Here is an 18982-nt window from a genome sequence, read left to right as displayed (position 1 = left end):
GGACAGGCCCTCGGAATGGGGTGACCCGCAGAAGGTTGTATGGGAGCGTCCCTGCCTGTACTTCAGGGCATCTCGGTGACAGTAAAAGGGGAGAGGCTGGCTCTCCCCTCCTCTCTCCTGCCCTCTGCAGCTCCGCTGTTTCTCTGCACTGACCTCAAGCTCGGTAGCCAGAGGGGTCTGGGTTCAGATGCTGGCTCTGCTACTCTCGCTGTGTAGTCCTAGGCGGGTGACTTCATCCCTTCCAGCCTTCATTTCCTCATCTCTAAAATGGATACAATAATACGAACCTTGCAGACAGGTTCTCAGGTTTCAAAGGAATGTATTTCTTTGTCTGATCTGCCCAAAGTACAATAGGAAAAAGGAGTCCAGTCAAGTTCCCCTCGCCACCTCCTTTCCTGCTGCGCTAGGGTTTCACACGATAACCAGATTCACTCTCTGTAGAGATCTCTGTCTTTTCCACTGGCAGGAAAGAGAGCACCCCATTGTGTGCGAGCAGGGCCCCTGGGGCTGGAGCTGCGGGTTGCACACTGCACAGAGGTGCCTGGCCAAGAGGGGCTGGAGAAGAACCTAGGGTCATCTTCCAACTGCTCCACACCCAGAGGAGTCTTTTTGCAGTCTCTCCAGCCAAAAGGGGTGCCTTTTTCAAAATTACACAAAGGCACTGTAGGCTACCAGGGCCCTGCATTCAGGTGTTCTTGTTTGTCTTTTGCTGGTGACCGCTGTAAAAGGGCAGTAGAAAACCTGCTCCCCGAGTTGAAAGACTGGGATTTGCACATTGCCTCCATAATTCTGGCGAAGCATCTGCAGTTCTGGGCTGAAGCACTGGAGGCCTTGGATGTGGCTTTGTCAAAATGTGGTTGGCATTGATGTCTTGAGGATATGAAGTCAAGGACATCCGTCCTTATACTGCTCACGTGAGCTTGTTTGGGGACTGAATATGCTCCATCCCACATGGAGGAATAGGGGCCCAGCACTTGGGGCCTTGGGTGCTGCCCTGGCTGGCAGGGCTAGAGCCTACGAAGCCCCCAGCTCTATCTGTGGATCAAAGGCCAGGTGACGGGAGTGGGGAGCAGCTGGGAGTCTGCCCCATGAGTCTTGGCTGGGTGGCCGAGACAGTATGGATGCGAGTGGCCTCAAAGTTCTGACTTCTTCTTCAGGTGGACAAAGAGACCAACACGGAGACCCCAGCCCCATCTCCCACAGTGGTGCGGCCCAAGGACCGCCGGGTGGGTACACCATCCCCGGGGCCCTTTCTTCGAGGGAGCACCATCATCCGCTCTAAGACCTTCTCCCCAGGACCCCAAAGCCAGTATGTGTGCCGGGTAAGCAAATGCATGGTACTGCTTCCCTCCCAGAACACCTGCTTCCCAAGGAGTAGTGAGAGCCTTGGGCCTCCCAGGGTTCTGGGTGCAAATTCTGTGACTCTGACTTTGTCAGCTGTCCTCAGGCTGTTAACGCCTCGCTGCATGTGGAGCTAACCCACTGACTTCAAAGGATCGTTTTAGGGATTGAATTAGATAAAGTACAGGAGAAGCTTGGTAACCCGTACAAGGCCAGCATTCTCTTTCTCATTCCAACCAGCTCTCCCCTCCGTCGTCTTCACAGTCTGCCCTTCCCTTCTACACGACCACCTGCTGAGATCATACTGACCCCTCACTGTCCCTGAGCAGCATTTCTTCCCCACTTCCAGGGTGATCCTAGTATGCAGCCTAGGGTTGCAAAAGGGCAACGTGCCTGTGCCATTTAGCTACAGGTTGGCTGGGTGGTTTACATTGAACCTGTTGCTGACATTGAAAACTCAGGGAAGGCAATTAAAAATAAAATAAAAATGAAGAGATTTCACATAAAAGTCTAGTTTCTCTTGAAAAAAAAGGAACTGCCCACCCCCATGGCTGCACATTCTCCCCCCCAGCAGTTGGCTGGAGCTAAGCAGTGGGCACAGCTGCCCTTAGATGATGGGAGAGGACAGGCTGTCAGGTTCACTCTGACCACCTGGCCCTCTTTTCCTGTTTTGGTTGCTAGCCTTCTCTTACAGGCTGCTCTAGAGTTGAGAAATCCTGCAGTAGACTTTTGCTCCCTCGTGCCTTTCCCTGTGTATCCATCTCATTAGTCTACCCTTCCCTAGGCCAGCCTCCTTCTTTCGTTCTAGTGTAAGTGGAGGGTTTGAGCACTTACCACGTCTGAAGGGGTCCCAGCCTTCCTCAGGGATGGCACAGATATGACACATGCATACTTGACCTGAGTCCTGGGCTCAAGTGACGTGTCAACATCCTTCCTTGCCCTCTGCCATAGCAAACATTAACTAGGAGCACACACAGAACCTTCCCTGTCTAGTGTTCCAATAAGTCATCATAGAAGGAGAAGCCCATGGAACCCAGCCTACATCATCAGCCTGCCACTTACCCATCTATTGTAATTCGGGAGGGAGAGGGGATTTGGAGGGGCATTTTCAGTATCTGATATTCAGTAGCCACAGCCAAAATTATGGGATTGAGTAGAGAAGCTATTTTTTTCTTAATATGGCAGTGTCACCAATGTATTGGCTACTTACCAGTTATTCCCCCACAAAAACATCCCCCTAGTCCCTCCCAGAAATAACATAAACCCCTCCCTTCTGTGTCACGCCTCTAGCTAATTGTTCGAGCTTGTAAGCGTCTGCACATCGGCTGCATATCTTGGGAAAGGTACAGTGTTTCTTGAAATAACTGAATGTAATATTGATGTCAGGGAATTCCCGAATCACAGGTGAAGATTCCTGCAGTTAAGCCAGCTCACAGCTGCAGAAGAGAAAGTCCCAACTCATGTTGCAAATGTGAATAATTTGAAGGATTCAGAAAAGCCCTTAGGATAATGGATGAAACCCTCTGGTTTGGGCAAAATTACCAGTTTTATGACTGTGCAGTGGAATTCAACACAAAGTAAAGAATATCACTCATCATTCATCACCAGAAGAAATTAGTGTTTGATTCATTCTTTTTCATCAGAATTAGAATGCAGTTGTAATTTTGTCAGATGGAAGATGGAAGATAAAACTTTTGTAAAGTGTTTCCCTTTTCCAACTAAAGTTCTAAGTTTTTTTTCCCCCAATATTTACTATAAGATTCTGGTCCCGTGTTTAGATGGACTCACCTTAAGTGGCCCTTTTCCAGGATTGGCATCTTCGAATAACCAGGAGCTCCGATGATATTTATTAAGCATCTGTAACACACCTAGCACCATGGGGGGCCCTTCCCATGTTCATTATCTGGACCAGTTTCCAACCCTGCAAGCCTGCAAATTAAGAAATCCCCAGGCAGTGTGCATCCCATCCAACAGGCAGAAAGGGCCTTTCTTACAGCGTAGCCAAAGTGACATAAAGTAGAGAAGCAGTTACCATTAATTTTTATGGAAATTTTTTTTTAGCATTCCCAGACCTAAAAAAAAACCTCTGTCAGGCTTTTCGGATACCTTAGGACACATCTCGCTAAAAGATGTGCAGCATAAATCAGTATAAAGCACAGGTGCTCACAGACTCGTTCAGGCTGCGGGAGCTGGATGTTGAGAAGCTCGGCGTAGTTTGGGAGAGGAGCATGGTGGCACCCCTCCCACTCGGGGTGCCGCTGCCTGCATAAGGGCTTGCTGCAAAACAGACCCTGAGCATTGTTTTATCTTTCGTCTTCTTCATAAAAGTGAAAATCCTCCCCGTATTTCTTTCAGCTAGCAAAAACAGTTACTAATGTGGGTCTTTTGTAAAAGCAAAGTGATGTCAAGTGAACTTGAAAGCAGGGATGACTGTATTTTTCCTTTTTGCTTTCTGACTGTCCCACTTCAGCCCCAGGTTATCTCTGTCATGTAAAATCTTACTGAAGGCTGCAGGAAGAAGCCAGTGGTACAATATCCTGAATTTTTTCCTATCATTTCCCCTAAAACTCTGTCAGCATATGGTCTGGTAACAACTTAACCCTCCATTTTGAACCCACAAAATGAGTATGACCAAATTCCCAACAGGAGGTATTGGGGTCTGGGCCCCAACCTATCCTCCGGTACATGGCCAGCTCCATGTTTCCTAGTCTGGGACTTATGGCACCCCACCTCCTCGTATCAAGGCCTATCCCAGTCAGGCTCTGCATGGAAGCAACAGAAACAGACTGCGAGCAATATATGCAGGAAAGAATCTTTTGGAAAGGAAGCCGAGTAACTCACATATGCACTGGAAGGGTCAAAAGGCTGCAGAACCAGCCTCAGAAATCAGAGGGGAAGAGGGCAGGCCAGACCCCAGCCAAAATCATCCCACAAAGCCAGGCAGGTGAGGGTACTGCCAGCGCTGCTGCCAGACCTGGCCCAGCCGGTGCCACCGCTGCCGCCGGGTTCAGCACTGATACCTCCCCCAGCGGCTCCTGCCCTGCAAGGGGCCAGAGCCACCCTGCCTGCTGCTGCCACCCCTCCCTCCCTCCCTGAGACCCTGACAGATATGGCATGCTCATGGAACCATGCAAGTGGGCTCGTCGAATGTGAGAGGCTCAGGAACAGAGCACTGGATCAGCTAACCAGGTTGTGATTCAAAGCCTGGAGCAGCGGCCCCCAGGGGCAGAGCCTCATCCTGTGCCTGCCTGTAGCTGCAAACAAGGCGGGAAAGGTAGACTCTGGCACTTCCAGCGTCCTTAATGGAAGGTGGGCTTTGTCTCCCACTGTGAGTCCTAAGCTGGGGATTTCCCCACCCACGGGATGGACTTTGGGGTGCTAATCAGCGACCTTTCTCCACAAAAAAGCGCATGTTTTCCATGTCATCAAATCTCAGAAACAGCCCTGCAAGACAAATTGTGTTTACCCCATTTCACAGATGCGGAAACTGAGACTCAGAAAGTCAGAGCACTTTGCTCTATGTTGCGCAGCTTATTAGGTGCAAAGCCAGGAGTCTGACTGCAGAGCCCACAGCCTTTGTATGACTCGGGGCCATGGCCTGGAGGACTTCCTTTGCCCTCCCCCAGGCTGCCGGCCTGACGCCACACTTCTGCGTACCAGGTGTCCTCTGCTGGCTGTCTCCCTTCTTTGACCTTCCCACTGCCTGTGTCATTTGGTTGGTTTCCCTGGATTGGGCCCCCCGCTGAATTCAAAGTCCACGAGCGTAGGGACAATGTATGCAATTACACTCCCTCCAGCTCGCCACAGCCCCTGTGTATTCGACACCGACATGGTTCCCAGCGGTGCTGTCACGTGTGTTGGTTGGCTCACCCTGACCTGATGAATACAGTCCTTCCAAAATTCTCATTCCTGAACTAGCTGCCTGTGACTGTCAACTGTTTCACCTGTTCGTTCCTGGTTTCCCTGGTTCTTGCATGGAAATATAACAGAGCAACAATACTCTCTACCGTGGCTGAGATTAAATGCAGCAAAACATCTTGACATTAGGAAGAGATAAGTTTGAGGATCTAATGTGGTTTTTATCACTCTTCTCTAACATCAGCATTGGCCCCTGAACAACTACAACCTAAGGATCAATTGTCCTGATGAGTATGTCTAGTTGGGATGACACAGTCTGCGGGTGTCACCTTTGGAGCGGAGCAGTGTGGGACAAAGCCCCTTCCTGGTATGATACCCAGCCAGTGCGTTTGTACAGACCCACCCCAGATGGTCCACCCTCCATCTGTACCTAGCTCCATTTCTGAGCCCTCTGTGCCTCCTGGGGGCCAGGAGAGGACCTGGCCTTCCAGTCAAACTAACCAGACCTTGGACTCTTGTTCTGATGCTCACCAGCCTTGTGGTTTGTAAAAGCTTCTTAATCTCCCTGGGCCTCAGTTCCCTTCATTAGGGCTGTTGGAGGGTTAAATGCAACTGTCCATAAAGCACACAGCACACATCGTTAGGATCATTTCTGTTATTCTCTCTCTGGTTCTGACCCAGACTCTGCCTCCTGCAGTAGCTTTCATCAGTTGCATCCCTGGGGTTGCCGTGTCCATCGACATCACAGGACTATTAATAGCATTGTTACTGATCACCAATAACCACAAAAGTAACAGCGCAAACAGCTTCCCCGGAGAGAGCGGAGAAGTGAGCAGGCAGCTGCCGGAGCGAACAGGCTCTGCTGCCTCTGCCCGTGGCAATTGCACGGCCTCGCAGTTGTGACTCGAGAAAGAAGCCCCAGCCCTGCTGCCTGGGTTGTGCTGTCACCGCAGCCTCCCTCTCCGGTCCTCCTCGGTCGGGGGCACGTTCGGTACAGAAGCGTGATCTCTGGCCACGAGGGGGTGGGTATTGGTCCTCTGGGGAGAGTACAGATAACTGAGTGATGGAAGGGATTCCGAGGAGGGGAATGTCTGCCCGTCTTAGCTTGGACATCTCGTACACGTGTACCTTACCCGTGGCTCTGTCTGAGCTGTAACAGCAGGCTGTACGGGTGACAGGGAAGAGTCCGGGCAAACAGGCCTTGGTGTGCTAGGTCCGGGGCCATTAGATCCTGGAGTCACACTGTGTGGCGTCAACCCCACGGTGCTGCCGACTGCATGGGAACCGGGCCACCCTTCTAGCCTCAGCGTGCCTTCCAGATGTGCTCTAGTTCTCATTAACCTCCTGGGACTTTCCTCCTGCAGCTGAACCGAAGTGACAGTGACAGCTCCACGCTGTCCAAGAAGCCACCTTTTGTTCGAAACTCCCTGGAGCGGCGCAGCGTCCGGATGAAGCGGGTAAGACAGTCACCTCAGAGCTGTTCGTACGCCTGTGTCCCCATCGTCTCCCCAGGCACAGGCCCCGGTGTCTGACCGTCTCTTCTCAGCCACCACTGTGAAGAAAGTCACTTTGCAAGCATGATGGTGTTTAGAACTGTAGGGCTGTGTCTGCACGGGGGAAGGTGCCAAGGTTAGTAAATGTAACATTGTTATGACGACTAGGTCAGATCCGGAGTGTGCGTATTGGCCTTGTCTTCCAGGGTAGAAATCAAAGTCACTAAGAACTAACCAACTCAGGGTGTCCCCGTCGCTGCTGGAAGCCTGCCTCTCGCACGACTCTGCTCAGCGTGTTATCCAGCTGACGGAGCAAAGGTTTTGACAGCCCTCCCTGCTGGTGGAGAAGCCAGATACCTCCAAGCCGCCACAAGTAGCGGGGAGGTGCAGAGGGACTTCTCTCAGTCCGGCTGCAAAAGCACCGGGAAGAGGCCACAGGCTGCCTTTGAGAGAAACCTCTTGCCTTCTGGAGACTTGGCTCAGAGATCGGGGCGGCACGGTGTCAGGCAGAGGGCGGACTCCTGCTACGCACTTTGTGAGGAGTCAGAGCTGCTGGAGATGCAGGCGGGCCCTTCCCACTCTGGGCCGTCAGCACAGACTACCGCAGTTCTGAGCAGTTTGCAGAACCAGAAGAAACAGGAGATGGAACGTCAGAAAGACAAGTAAAGAGAGCAAAACAAAAAGAACGCGCAGGGAGAGAGTGCCCACAGCCCCAAGCAGGGGAGGGCTCCTCCGCACCTCCGGCAGACCTGCTGCTGACAGCAGAAGCAGGAGTAGGTCCTTTGTCTGTCACCACCGTCCCCAAGTCTCCAGAACCAGCGAGCGCAAGAGAAAGGAAGTCGCACAGAAGAGGGTGTACATGGTTGGCTGCAGGGGACTGTGGACGTGGCCTCCAGTGACAGATGGCCAACTGCCGGCCTGGGGTCCCCCTCCTCCACCCCTGTCGGCTGGGGAGGTTATTGACAACGCGCATTTCCCAGGCCGTGCTCCCAGAGAGTCTCATTCAGGCGGCAGGGGTGGGATCCTGGAAACTGCATGTTAATAAGCCCCCTGGAGGATTCTGGAGCAGGTATTCCATGATCTACTTCCGGAGAAAAGCCTCGGGAAGCACCTGCTTACCCCCCTTGCACTGCTGCATTGCTGTCAAGACAGGCCCCCACAATTGGCCCTTCCTCACCTCTTCTTCTCAGCCAAGGGGAAGACTTCCTGAGAGAGCCCTTGATAGCTGGATCTGAGCATACATTTCCATCAGGCCCTGACTGTGACCTGAGACACAGGAGAGTCCGGAGGCTGGGCCGGGGTGCTTGAGCACTCAGTCCTTCTTCCCCTTTGTGCCTGAGCTTTGTCTCTACCTCAGCCTGTCCAGGCAAGTTTCCAGGACTGGGCATCAATCTGAACAAAGCACCTCCATTTGTTAGTCTGAGAACTTGAGTCACAGAGATCCCTCAGCTGGATGTCCTGGCCCTGCTCATTTATGAGCACAGACTAGACGGGGCTCCCCCTAGAAGGGCATTACAGAACTTGTGCACTGAGCTGCTCCACAGCCCACAAGGGTGCTTGCCGGCCTTAACCGAAGGTAGCTCTCCCAGTAATCTTTTATGTACCGTTTCTCAAATCCGTCTATCAGCCCTTGTGTGTTTTCTATCGCTGCATAACAAATCACAGCCCACTTAGCTTAAAATAGTACAAATTCGGTATCTCGTAGTGTCCACAGGTCAGGCGTTCAGGCACAGGTTAGCTGGATCCTCTCCTCGGGCTCTCACCAGGTTCACATCTAGGTGCTGACTGACTGCATCCTCCTGTGGAAGCTTGCGTAGGGAAAGAGTCTCTTCCAGGCTCCCTCGGGACATTGGCAGAATCCCTTGTCTTGTGTTTTCTTGCTAGCTGCAGGCCAGGGGCTGCTCATAGCACCCAGAGGTCATTCTTAGGCCCTTGCCATGTGGCCCTCTCCACAATACACGTTGTGTCTTCAAGGCCAGCAGGAGATCTGTTTCCAGGAAGGGCCTAGTTCACCTTTTTGGGGCTCACTGGATTGGGTCAGCCCCCCCCCCCCGGAACACCTCCCCTTTGATTAACTCAAAGTCAACTGATGAGTTACTTAATCATGGGAGTGCTATCCCATGATATTCATAGGCCACCCTTCCAACACTGAAGAGGAGGGCATTCTGCAGGCATGTATGTTGGGGGTGGGAATCTCGGGGCCAACTTAGAATTCTGTCTTGCTTAGTCATTTAGTTATTTCGTAATCATTACTGTTTTTTTAATGAAAAGGAGAGTAAATGTCGCATTACTCAGGCTCTTTTACATACAGATAACTGAAGAACTCAAATATAGCTTGAAAATGCAAGAGGGAATTTACTGGCTCATTTAATGGAAAACCCCAGAATGTTGGACTACCTTCAGGCATGAATTGAGCCTTTGTTGAGACAATGTCATCAAGCCTCAGTCCCCCTCTCCTGGCACTGCTCCCCCAGATAGCTTAATTCTTAAAAAGGGTCACTCCAGATGGTGGGAAAGATGGCCATGATCAGTTCCAGGTTTATCTCTTGCTGGCTTCGTAACCTCTGTGTAAAGACCTTCTTCCAAGGAGCTCAGCAAAAGTGCCAGAATTGAAGGTTATTGGCTGGGCTTAGCTAACATACTCACCCCTGAAGCGGTCACTGAGGTTCTGATTGTCCGGGTTCAGGTCACATTCCTGTCCCTAAAGTCCCCCATGAACCACCATGTGGCTTGAGCGTGGAGGGGGAGTGGATCGTCCCCCAAGGGAAGATGATCACTGGCTTCACTGTTACTGTCAGACCAGGGGAGCGGGTGTGAGAGAAGCAGAAACCACAGATGTCCCTTATGGGAAGATAAAGTCAGGAAGACGTGATATCTGCTCTGAAGGGGGCGCAGACCTGCGCTGAGGAAACAACTTCAGAGCACGATCATGACAGGAACCCATTAACCAAGGGTGAGGGTGACTATTGAGGGCACTGAGAGCAGGGGAACCAGGCAGTGGGGGAGTGAGCGAGTGCAGTCTGGAGACAACTGCCTGGGCTGGAATCTCAGCTGGGACGTAAAAATGCTCAATAAACATAGGCCACGGACCTGGGAGAAGTCAAGGCAGGCTCTGGGCTCTGGGGAGGGCGAGCCCCATCTTTGAAGGACTGGAAGCCTGCAGAGGAACAAAGGGGGGGTTTGGGGGGCAGGTTGTTGGGGCTCACGGGACCCAGCCCTCTAATAACCAGACAAAGCTCTCCCTCCTCCCGCAGCCTTCATCAGTGAAATCCCTGCGTGCCGAGCGCCTGATCCGCACGTCACTGGACCTCGAGCTGGACCTGCAGGCGACCAGGACCTGGCACAGCCAGCTGACTCAGGAGATCTCGGTGCTGAAGGAGCTCAAGGAGCAACTGGAACAAGCCAAGAGCCACGGGGAGAAGGAGCTGCCGCAGTGGGTGCGTGAGGATGAGCGCTTCCGCCTGCTGCTGAGGATGCTGGAGAAGCGGGTGAGAGCCATGCAAGAGGCAAGGGAGGCGGCTCGGTCTGCCCTGGGGGACTGCCCAGTGCTGCAGGGGAGGGAGGCCAGAGCCCCAAACAGGGCCGACCCGCCTGTGACCCACTAAAGAGTGTTCCCAGGGCCCCTCATTCCCATCAGCAGAAGGATCCAGGAATCCCTTTGCCCAGGAAAAGTTATTAACTCTTGACCTGGCTGCCAGGCGCTTTTGCTGCATTGCCGTGTTTATGTGTGCAAGGCCTTATTATTCACACTTTTATTCGTCAAACATTGGGCGCCTAATCTGCGCTGGGGCGCACACGTGAATAGAGTACGTCCAGAACACTGACCTGCCCCAGTGTCTGCTCATGCCGTCCCACAGAGGACGTATGTCCAAAGATACATGTTTGCATATGGAGGAAGTCCCTTCCTGCACGAAAACTCCCGAAGGCACCTCTCCGAGCCACCACCTAGAGGGGAGGGGGGCAAGGGGTCTAGAAGCAGCTAGCATCTAGACGCTGTCCCTCAGCAGCACAGGACTGTCTGGGTCAGAAAGCCACGAAGCAGCAGCAGCTTCGGGTCCTTTATGGCCCTGGGGTTTATCTTATCTATGGCTAGCAGATGGTGGGGACACCTTCATGGGGTCTGCAAAGCTGGCAGTTTCTAAATGACTAAAAACGATCTGCTTGTTTGAGCTGTATTTAAAGCAATTGGATGCCTTAAAAATTTGACTTTTGCACCAGTGGGGTTGTGAGCTGACAGGTCCCAGTGTCATGAAAAAGGAACAAAAAGGGGATACACAGAGGCCATCTTCAACTCGTTTATATATCTGCCCCTGCTGGACTGTCACCCATGGCCGGAATGACCTCTGCTAGTTTTCTCTTCACGCAGCCCCACAGTGCCCCTTGCAGAGGGCGCCTGCCTGCGTTGTCGGGAGAGCAGTTAGCTGAAGCTGCAGCTCTTGGGGCCGGCGGCGGTGCCTTAGTGGGGGAGGTGACGGTGCCTTAGTGGGGGAGGTGGACCAGCTGGGGGCTTCAAATGGACTCTGGTAATGCAGGCGTTCCAGAAGCGTTGATTTCTTACTAATTTATTACTTTTACCCTGTATACTTATAATAGACAAATTCTTAGAAAGAAAGAGAAAGAGGGGCACCTGGGTGGCTCAGTTGTTAAGCGTCTGCCTTCGGCTCAGGGCGTGATCCCGGCGTTATGGGATCGAGCCCCACATCAGGCTCCTCTGCTATGAGCCTGCTTCTTCCTCTCCCACTCCCCCTGCTTGTGTTCCCTCTCTCGCTGGCTGTCTCTCTCTCTGTCGAATAAATAAATAAAATCTTTAAAAAAAAAAAAAGAGAAAGAAAAGGAAAGAAAGAAAAGAAGAGAAGAGAAAAGAAAAAAGAAAAGAAAAGAGGGAGAGAGAAAGCCTGACCTCTCAAATAGCAAAAGAAGAATGCATGCCTGACTATCTGATGACGACCTTCTACTAGAGAGCCATTTAAATGATGGCTTCACTGGGGCGGCTGACTCTTGATTTCGGCTCAGGTCATGATCTCGGGGTCCTGGGATTGAGCCCTGCATCTGGCTCTGTGCTTAGTGGGGAGTCTGAGTGGGGATTCTCTCTCTCTCTCTAATAAATAAATAAACCTTTTTAAAAAAAATCATGGTTTCATTGACCAAAATTCCATCTTCATGCAGTGTTTTCAAGTATATGGTACAGGGATATTTTAGGGCGTTTTGTGGTTTCTTCTCAAAAGTGCTTACATCGGTTTGCATTAGGAGGAAGGGGTGCAGTGTTCCAAAAGCCCTTGAGCACAACTGAATGATTGAAATTGGGTTTCCAGTGCTTCTTAGTGGTTTGACGTTAAAGAAATTTCTTAACTTGCCTGAGCCTCCGTTTCCTCATCTATAATATAGAAGTAATTATAAAATAAGTCTTTCTGGGTGACCCTGAGGGTTAAAAAGGTAGCACACATGTCACTAGGCAGCCCTCATCTCCAGATACTCAGTTCCCCGGCTCCAAAAACCTGTCCATCCTGCCATGGAACAGGAAGGAGTGAGCGTGCCCATTCCGTGACCCTCAGACCTTTTGACTACAGTAGACTCCTCATTTGTGCCCGAAAGTTGTCATTGGCTGACCCCTTTCTGGAGGCCCTGAGGACTCCGTGCCACCTCACAGCCCTGTTTGCTTTGCCCTGCAGATGGACCGAGCAGAGCACAAGGGTGAGCTCCAGACAGACAAGATGATGCGGGCAGCCGCCAAGGATGTGCACAGGCTTCGAGGCCAGAGCTGTAAGGAGCCCCCGGAAGTGCAGTCCTTCAGGTAAGCAGGTGGGCACCTGGCCAGCCCTCCTTTTGCTTTCACACGCAGCCCACCCAACCTGGGTCTCACCCCAGCCGGCGCTCCCTCCACCAGCAGAGCAGTGGCTCTCCCTGTAGCAGGTGTGCGTCCTCTGCCACCCCGTCCCAGGCGGTCTGTGAGCACCACCATGCTTTCTCAGCTGTCTTTATCAGTCCCCACACAACGTGAGCTAATTTGTTAGATCCGCTTGTTGAATGAATGAGCCACCTGCTCCGGCCTTTCCGCTGAGCATCTCCATCACCGGTAATTACGGAGGATTGGCTGAATGATAAATAAGCCTGGGGGTGACGAGTGCTTGCTGGGCCTCCCTGACTCTGCCTGCTGCCTGCTGGGGTCTTAGGGAGGTGCTTTCTTGCCTGGATCCAGGCACATCTCAAGAGGGCCCCAAATGCCATTTGGCCGGGGCCTCCCATTCACAGAGGCCCTTGCATTTAGACTCATGATATCCTCCTAGATAAGGCACTCCTGGTTGTATATGTGCTCAAAAAAAAAAAAAAAAAATGCCTTTCTGGAATAGAAACATTTAAAATATACTGTCATCTGTATAACTATGTTTGGACACCTCTTAATTTTTAACCAATTGGGAATCTAAAACAAACAAATGAACACTGCAAGTGACCCAAGGGCCCTTTTAAACTCAGGCTGGTCCTGCTAATGTCCCTAAACTAGTGGTTCTTGACCACGGATGACTGGGGCACCCTGGGCACATTTGGGACGTTTTTTGGTTGTCCCAACTGGAAGGAAGGGTGGGGGTGGGGGGACTGCTACTGGCACCGAGCAGCTGGAGGCCAGGGATGCTGCTAAACATCCCACAATGCACTGGGCAGCCCCCACCACAAAGGGTGATCCGCCCGTAATGTCTCAAAAGGGAGGTTGGAAACCCTGCTCTGAAGGGCTGGCCTCTTTTGCAGGGAGAAGATGGCATTTTTCACCCAGCCTCGGATGAATATCCCGACCCTCTCTGCAGACGATGTCTAATCGCCAGAAAAGTATTTCCTTTGTTCCACTGACCACGCTGTGAACATAGACTGTGGCTAAAGTTATTTATGTGGTGTTATATGAAGGTACTGGTCACAAGTCCTCTAGCGTTCTTGTCGGTTCGAAGACGAACAGCTGTTTTTTTGTTTTTTAGTTTGGGTTCTATTATTATTAAAAAAAACAAAAACAAAAAAAAAACAAAAACAAAAACCAGCATTAAAATGACAAGATTGTATAGTTTGTATATTTAGGAATGTATTTTTGAGAAAGAAAATTTAAATGAACTAAAGCAGTGTTGCTGCTCTTCTTAAAATTGTTTAGATTTTTTTTTTCTTTTTTGTACAGCTCTACCTTCTAGAGGTTTCACTGCAATAAGAAGTAATGTTTCAGGGACGGTAATCCTAAAAGGACGTCCCGCCGGTGTCAACAGCACAGCTGACCTTTCCTACTTAACACATTTTGTACAATATTAAAAAAAAATGTCCAGAATCATTTGGGGAATTCTGAGGTGCATTTGCAAGTCTTCATGAGCTGTGACGTGTTTGTATGTGGCCGCCTGACGTGGGGCAGGCAACACGGAGCTGGCCGAGCAGCCCAGCCTGTGCTGGAGGCAGGCCTGCCCACGCCAGTCTCGGATGCCCAGTGAAGCCACTGAGTGAGTGAGGGAGGGCTGTGGAGAGCTCCTTTCAGTTTTATCTCCATCAATAAAGTGGCCTTTCTGAACGAATTTTTGCTCTCTCTTTTTTCCCCCACCCCTCACTTCATCTGTGTCTCCCTAATTTTTGACCTTCCCCTTTCTCACCATTTCCTCCCCACTGGTCTCCAGGCCAGGGGGCAGTTTTTCTCTCGCGGGCATCACCCCTCATTTGCTCAATGGATTTAAAACCCCTGCCCAGCTGGGGCTGTTGCAGACAATAGGAAATCAGCCTTTAACTGGATTTTTTTCTTCCCAAAGCTATCTGGAGCCATGGTTCATGTTTCTGGGATCAATCCCACAGACAGAAGCAGATATAAGAAATGGGGAAACTAGGGATAGACTCGGGGTTTGAATCCTCCGTCCTCTCTCTAGGTGTAGTCTGTCTGGTGAACCAGGACAAGAGAGCTTATGATAAAGGGTGCCTGGGTGGCTCACTCGATCAAGTGTCTGCCTTTGGCTCAGGTCATGATCTCAGGGTCCTAGAATCGAGCCCCATATCAGGCTCCCTGCTCAGTAGGGAGCCTGCTTCTCCCTCCCCCTTTGCCTCTCTCCCTGCTTGTGCCTTCCTCTCTCTCTATCTCAAATGAATAATTTTTTTTTTTAAGAGCGCTAATAAAAACGTGAAGGTCATGCAGTAGGATTTTTTTCAGCCAGTCACCCCTCCGTCCGCGGTCCGCTCTCCCAGCAAGGCTCAGCCCCTCACACACCCGCATCAGCTTCTATGAAGCAGAGCGCCTAACGCCCTCCTTGTATGTGGGAAAGGCTGTGTGGAGCAAATCCTCCCACCGGAGCAGTATGTCTCAGTGTTACTTCAGCTGACAGAGCATTTGCAGGCGGCCTTCTGTCCGCCATGGCATTGAATTCTCTAAACAGTTCACTGGCACGCCAGCAATACATCCGGTCGTTTGCCCGGCGAGAAACTGAAGAACAGATCAAGAAATTTCACTCAGAATCATGCATGTGTGTTCTCCAGAATCTTCAGGAAACGCAGTTTCAGAAATGTGGAAAGATCTGCTCTGGGTCTCTCAGATAAGAAATGACCAGTGTTAGGACACGAACGCTATCGCCTCCAACATGTTTTTTGTGTTTCAGTTCTGGTTTCTGTTTCATGGCACTGTGGTCACATGTGGGCCCTACTCAAAGGGAATTTGAGGGGCGCCTAGGTGGCTCCGTCGGGCGGGCATCTGCCGTCAGCTCGGGTCATGATCCCAGAGTGCCAGGATCGAGCCCTGAGTCAGGCTCCCTGCTCAGCGGGGAGTCTGCTTCTCCCTCTCCCTCTGCCATTCCCCTTGCTCCTTCCCTCTCTCTTGCTCACTCTATCTCTCTCAAGTAAATAAATAAAATCTACAAAAAAAAGGAATTTGAACATTTGTGTTTGAAGAGTGAGGCCATGATATCCTGTGGTTTGTCTGCAGGAGGGCATGAGAAAGGTGGTGTGACTAGGACACTAGCCTGAGAAAAGACTGACCAGCTCTGACCCATTCACAAGACCAACGATTGCCTTTGACCGCAAAGCCTTTTGCCATGTGCACATTGGCGATCTCTGTGCTTCCTGCATCCGAGAAGGCTAATAAGATTTGTCCAGTTAACTCTCCCCATGCTAATCAGACTCCAGCCACCTTCACCTTTCTTGTCTGTATTCTGTGTTTACAATTCTGGTTCCTTCCACCCAGTCCACTCTTCCTTCATGTCTTCACACTGTCTTCCTACAGCTCTCCGATTATCAATATTCTGATCCCAGTTCAAGCCTCTCCCTCGGAGAGACCTCTCCCCCTGACCCTGGGCCATCCTATCTAACTTATCCTCCCCCATGTCCCTCTCTGACACAACGACCCGGTTTGTTCAGCACGCTGTTCCTCTGCAGTCATCTTGTTACATGCCCTCCTCTGTCTCTTCCCTCTAAAACAGAAGATCGTAAAGCCCGGACCTTGTTTGCGTGCTTTCTGTTGAGTCTGAGGCAGAGTGGGTCCTCGATAAATATTTGTGGAACGAATAAATGAGATCAAATGTCTTCCCCGAAAATGTGTTTACTCCCTTCTTTGTCCTTCCTGACCAGGGCAGAGGAAGATTCTGGGCGGAACAAGAGTACTGAAGGCTGTTCTTTGGGGTGTGAGTTGTGGACACCTCTCTGATCCAGCTCAGTGCATGCCCCACCACATATCCCCAGGCCACCCTCAGAGTAGAGAAGTGATAGGGATGGCTAACACCCACACATACAGTTTACATTCTTTGGGGGGAAAGTCAGGTTACTTACCCTGAAATCATTCCTCTCCTGTAACAATTAGTTGTGTTATGTTAATAGCTAATATTTAGATACCACACAAAATCCAAAGGGTACACCAGGGCCGCAGTCACATATCCTTCCACTCGCTGTAGGCCTAGGCAGTATTCTAAACGTTTAATTATTTTTACTTCATCCTCATTACAACCCCACGAAGTTGGTACTATTATGATCATTCCTATGTTACCAGTGAGGACTCAGCTCAGAGGAGTTACCTGCCCGACATCATACAGATGGCGAGTGGTAGAACTGGGATTAAACCCAGAGTGTGCTCTCAAGACACCTCACTACAGTGACCAGGGACCCTTATATGCGTTTCCTTTTTTCCATCTCAAAATGCATATTAAATGTACTGTCCTGTACCTTGCCGTTTCTCAGTAAGGTATTTGTAAACAACTTCATTCTTTTTTTTTTTTTTGGAAGATTTTATTTATTTGAGAGAGAGAGAACATGAGCAGCAGGAAGGGCAGAGGGAGAAGCAGACGCCCCGCTGAGCAGGGAGCCGGATGTGGGGCTCGATTCTGGGACCCCAGGATCATGACCTGAGCCAAAGGCAGACGCTTAACTGACTGAGCCCCCCAGGCGCCCCAAACAACTTCATTCTTTTTAACCACGGTGTAGTATCCCACTGAGTGGTGTACCATAGATTAATTGGTGGACTTTAATGTAGTAGCCAATCTCTTGCTTTCACAGGGTCTAACTGGTCTTTGTACATCCATCCTTTCACGCGTGTACGAGCGTATCTGTAGGTCCAGTACTGCCTACAGCTTCGAAACGCACGATCAGAGCTCCACACGAAACCGTACATTGCCTCTCAGACATTTCTTCTCAGCATGTTCGCTACCTTCACCAAGTGGCGTGAAGATTCGGGGAGATAATACACCTTAGTTGTTACTGAACAAATAGTTTTAAGTTGTTAATGAATGGTAGGGAAGTTGTTATGTTCTATCAGGGGAGTATATTCTAGTTACATTCTACATGCTTCTGGGAATAAGTAAATTTATTTTTTCTTAAAGATTTTATTTATTCATTTGAGAGGGAGAAGCAGACTTCCCACTGAGCAGGGAGCCCAACATGGGACTCGATCCCAGGAACTTGGGATCATGACCTGAGCTGAAGGCAGACATTTAACTGACTGAGCCACCTAGGCGTCCCTTTTTTTCTTTTTCTTTTTCTTTTTTTTTTTAAACTTTGGGAATGAGTAAATTTAAAAGCTTGTCCTACACCATTAGTAAGACTCCTCCCAGGGCACTTGGGACTAAATAAATTTATTTAGAAGACAATGGTAAGTCCTAAGTTTACAAGCAAAATATCTGTGAAGCCAGTCAGAAGTAACAAAGAGACATAAGCTTCACAGTACTTTTTACCACTTGCATTATTTACCTATTTGGTTTTTTTGGCTTTGGCTGTCCGCTCATGAGGTATTGGAGATGGAAGGGCAGGCATCATTCATATCTTGTTCACTATTTTAATCCCCAGGGCCAAAGCAGTCCTCAGATAATTGTTTGGTGAATAAATTAGGCTAAGACCAAAGTTCTAATTCTAGTCCTACTAAGTAGCATAAACCTGGGTGAATATTTTCCAGTGGTTTTTGACCCTCTCAACAGGCTGGTCAACTTGGCGGGGTTGGGGGGCTTCTGTGCAGGTCCTCAGCTCTGATCCAACTCAGACTGGCTCATTGTCAGGTGAAACAGGGCAACTCCCTGGCTGCAACTGTTGGTTCTGCAAAACAGAGCACATTCCCTTCCTGCTTTGTCCCTTTCCTCCCTTCTGCTGATCGTCTTCAGCCCTCTTACTTGAGTAGTTTACCACTGCATCCTAGTTAACAGTGACAGTTGAACAAGTAGGTGGGTGAAGGAGGGAAGCAACAAAGTGTTGGGGTTGGGGGGATGTCTGGGGCTGAGCTATGCCCACCTCTGCCTCTTAACCCTGAGTCCCAAGGGAGCTTTTCCAAGCTGGGGAAGGTTATGGGGAAACTGCCCAGTCCGAACCTCCCAAACTTTCTCTGTCTTCCTCCTACGTGGGTGTGAATGTTGGTGTTGAGTAAGGAAAGGGTTAAGGTACAGGCAGGGAGAGATAGGAGGCCCTTGACTCGCCTGACTAGACTCACTCGTGGCCAGGCTCACAGAAATCCCAAACGTGGAGAAATGCTGAGGCGTACAAAACCAGAGATAAGGGAACAAACCAGACCACCTGGCCCTGGATGTCAGGGAGTATATTTTTTTGGCAGCTACATTGTAATCACAGTAAATGACCAGACCTCAAAGAAGTAATCCATTAAGGATGTTGTCAACAGTCCACGCTCAAACCAAGACGGCCCAAGAATCTCAAGGCCACAAGCTCCCTGGTCAGTTCTCAATACAAGACTGCCAGTAAAAGCCCTCAGTGGCAACCCATTCAGGACCCCTCTCATGCTAGAGAGCTTTTGTCTTTCCTTTCTGTACTCACCTTCACTGAATAAACTTTCACGTCTCGTCACCCTTTTGTGTCCTCAAGATTCATTC

The 18982-nt window shown here is 50.3% G+C and overlaps 1 protein-coding gene across 7 annotated transcripts in view; it reads left to right on the top strand.

The window, feature by feature from the left end:
- Window positions 1-14227, top strand: part of WWC1 (WW and C2 domain containing 1) — a 147317-nt gene extending 133090 nt beyond the window's left edge. For 3 of the 7 annotated variants that reach the window (XM_034656758.1, XM_034656762.1, XM_034656763.1), the window contains 5 exons: window positions 1158-1322; window positions 6564-6656; window positions 9929-10198; window positions 12362-12483; window positions 13434-14227. In XM_034656758.1, the coding sequence (XP_034512649.1) occupies window positions 1158-1322; window positions 6564-6656; window positions 9929-10198; window positions 12362-12483; window positions 13434-13500 (717 nt within the window). In that variant the 3' untranslated portion in view covers window positions 13501-14227. The remainder of the gene's footprint in view (window positions 1-1157; window positions 1323-6563; window positions 6657-9928; window positions 10199-12361; window positions 12484-13433) is intronic. The other 4 variants (XM_019799023.2, XM_034656760.1, XM_034656761.1 and 1 more) reach the window with 4 other exon arrangements.
- Window positions 14228-18982: the final 4755 nt, after the last annotated feature.

This window comes from Ailuropoda melanoleuca, chromosome 3 (genome assembly GCF_002007445.2).
Source record: "Ailuropoda melanoleuca isolate Jingjing chromosome 3, ASM200744v2, whole genome shotgun sequence".
NCBI lineage: Eukaryota > Metazoa > Chordata > Mammalia > Carnivora > Ursidae > Ailuropoda > Ailuropoda melanoleuca.
Note: the sequence above shows the minus strand (reverse complement) of the source record. Positions and strands in the feature narration are given on the sequence as shown.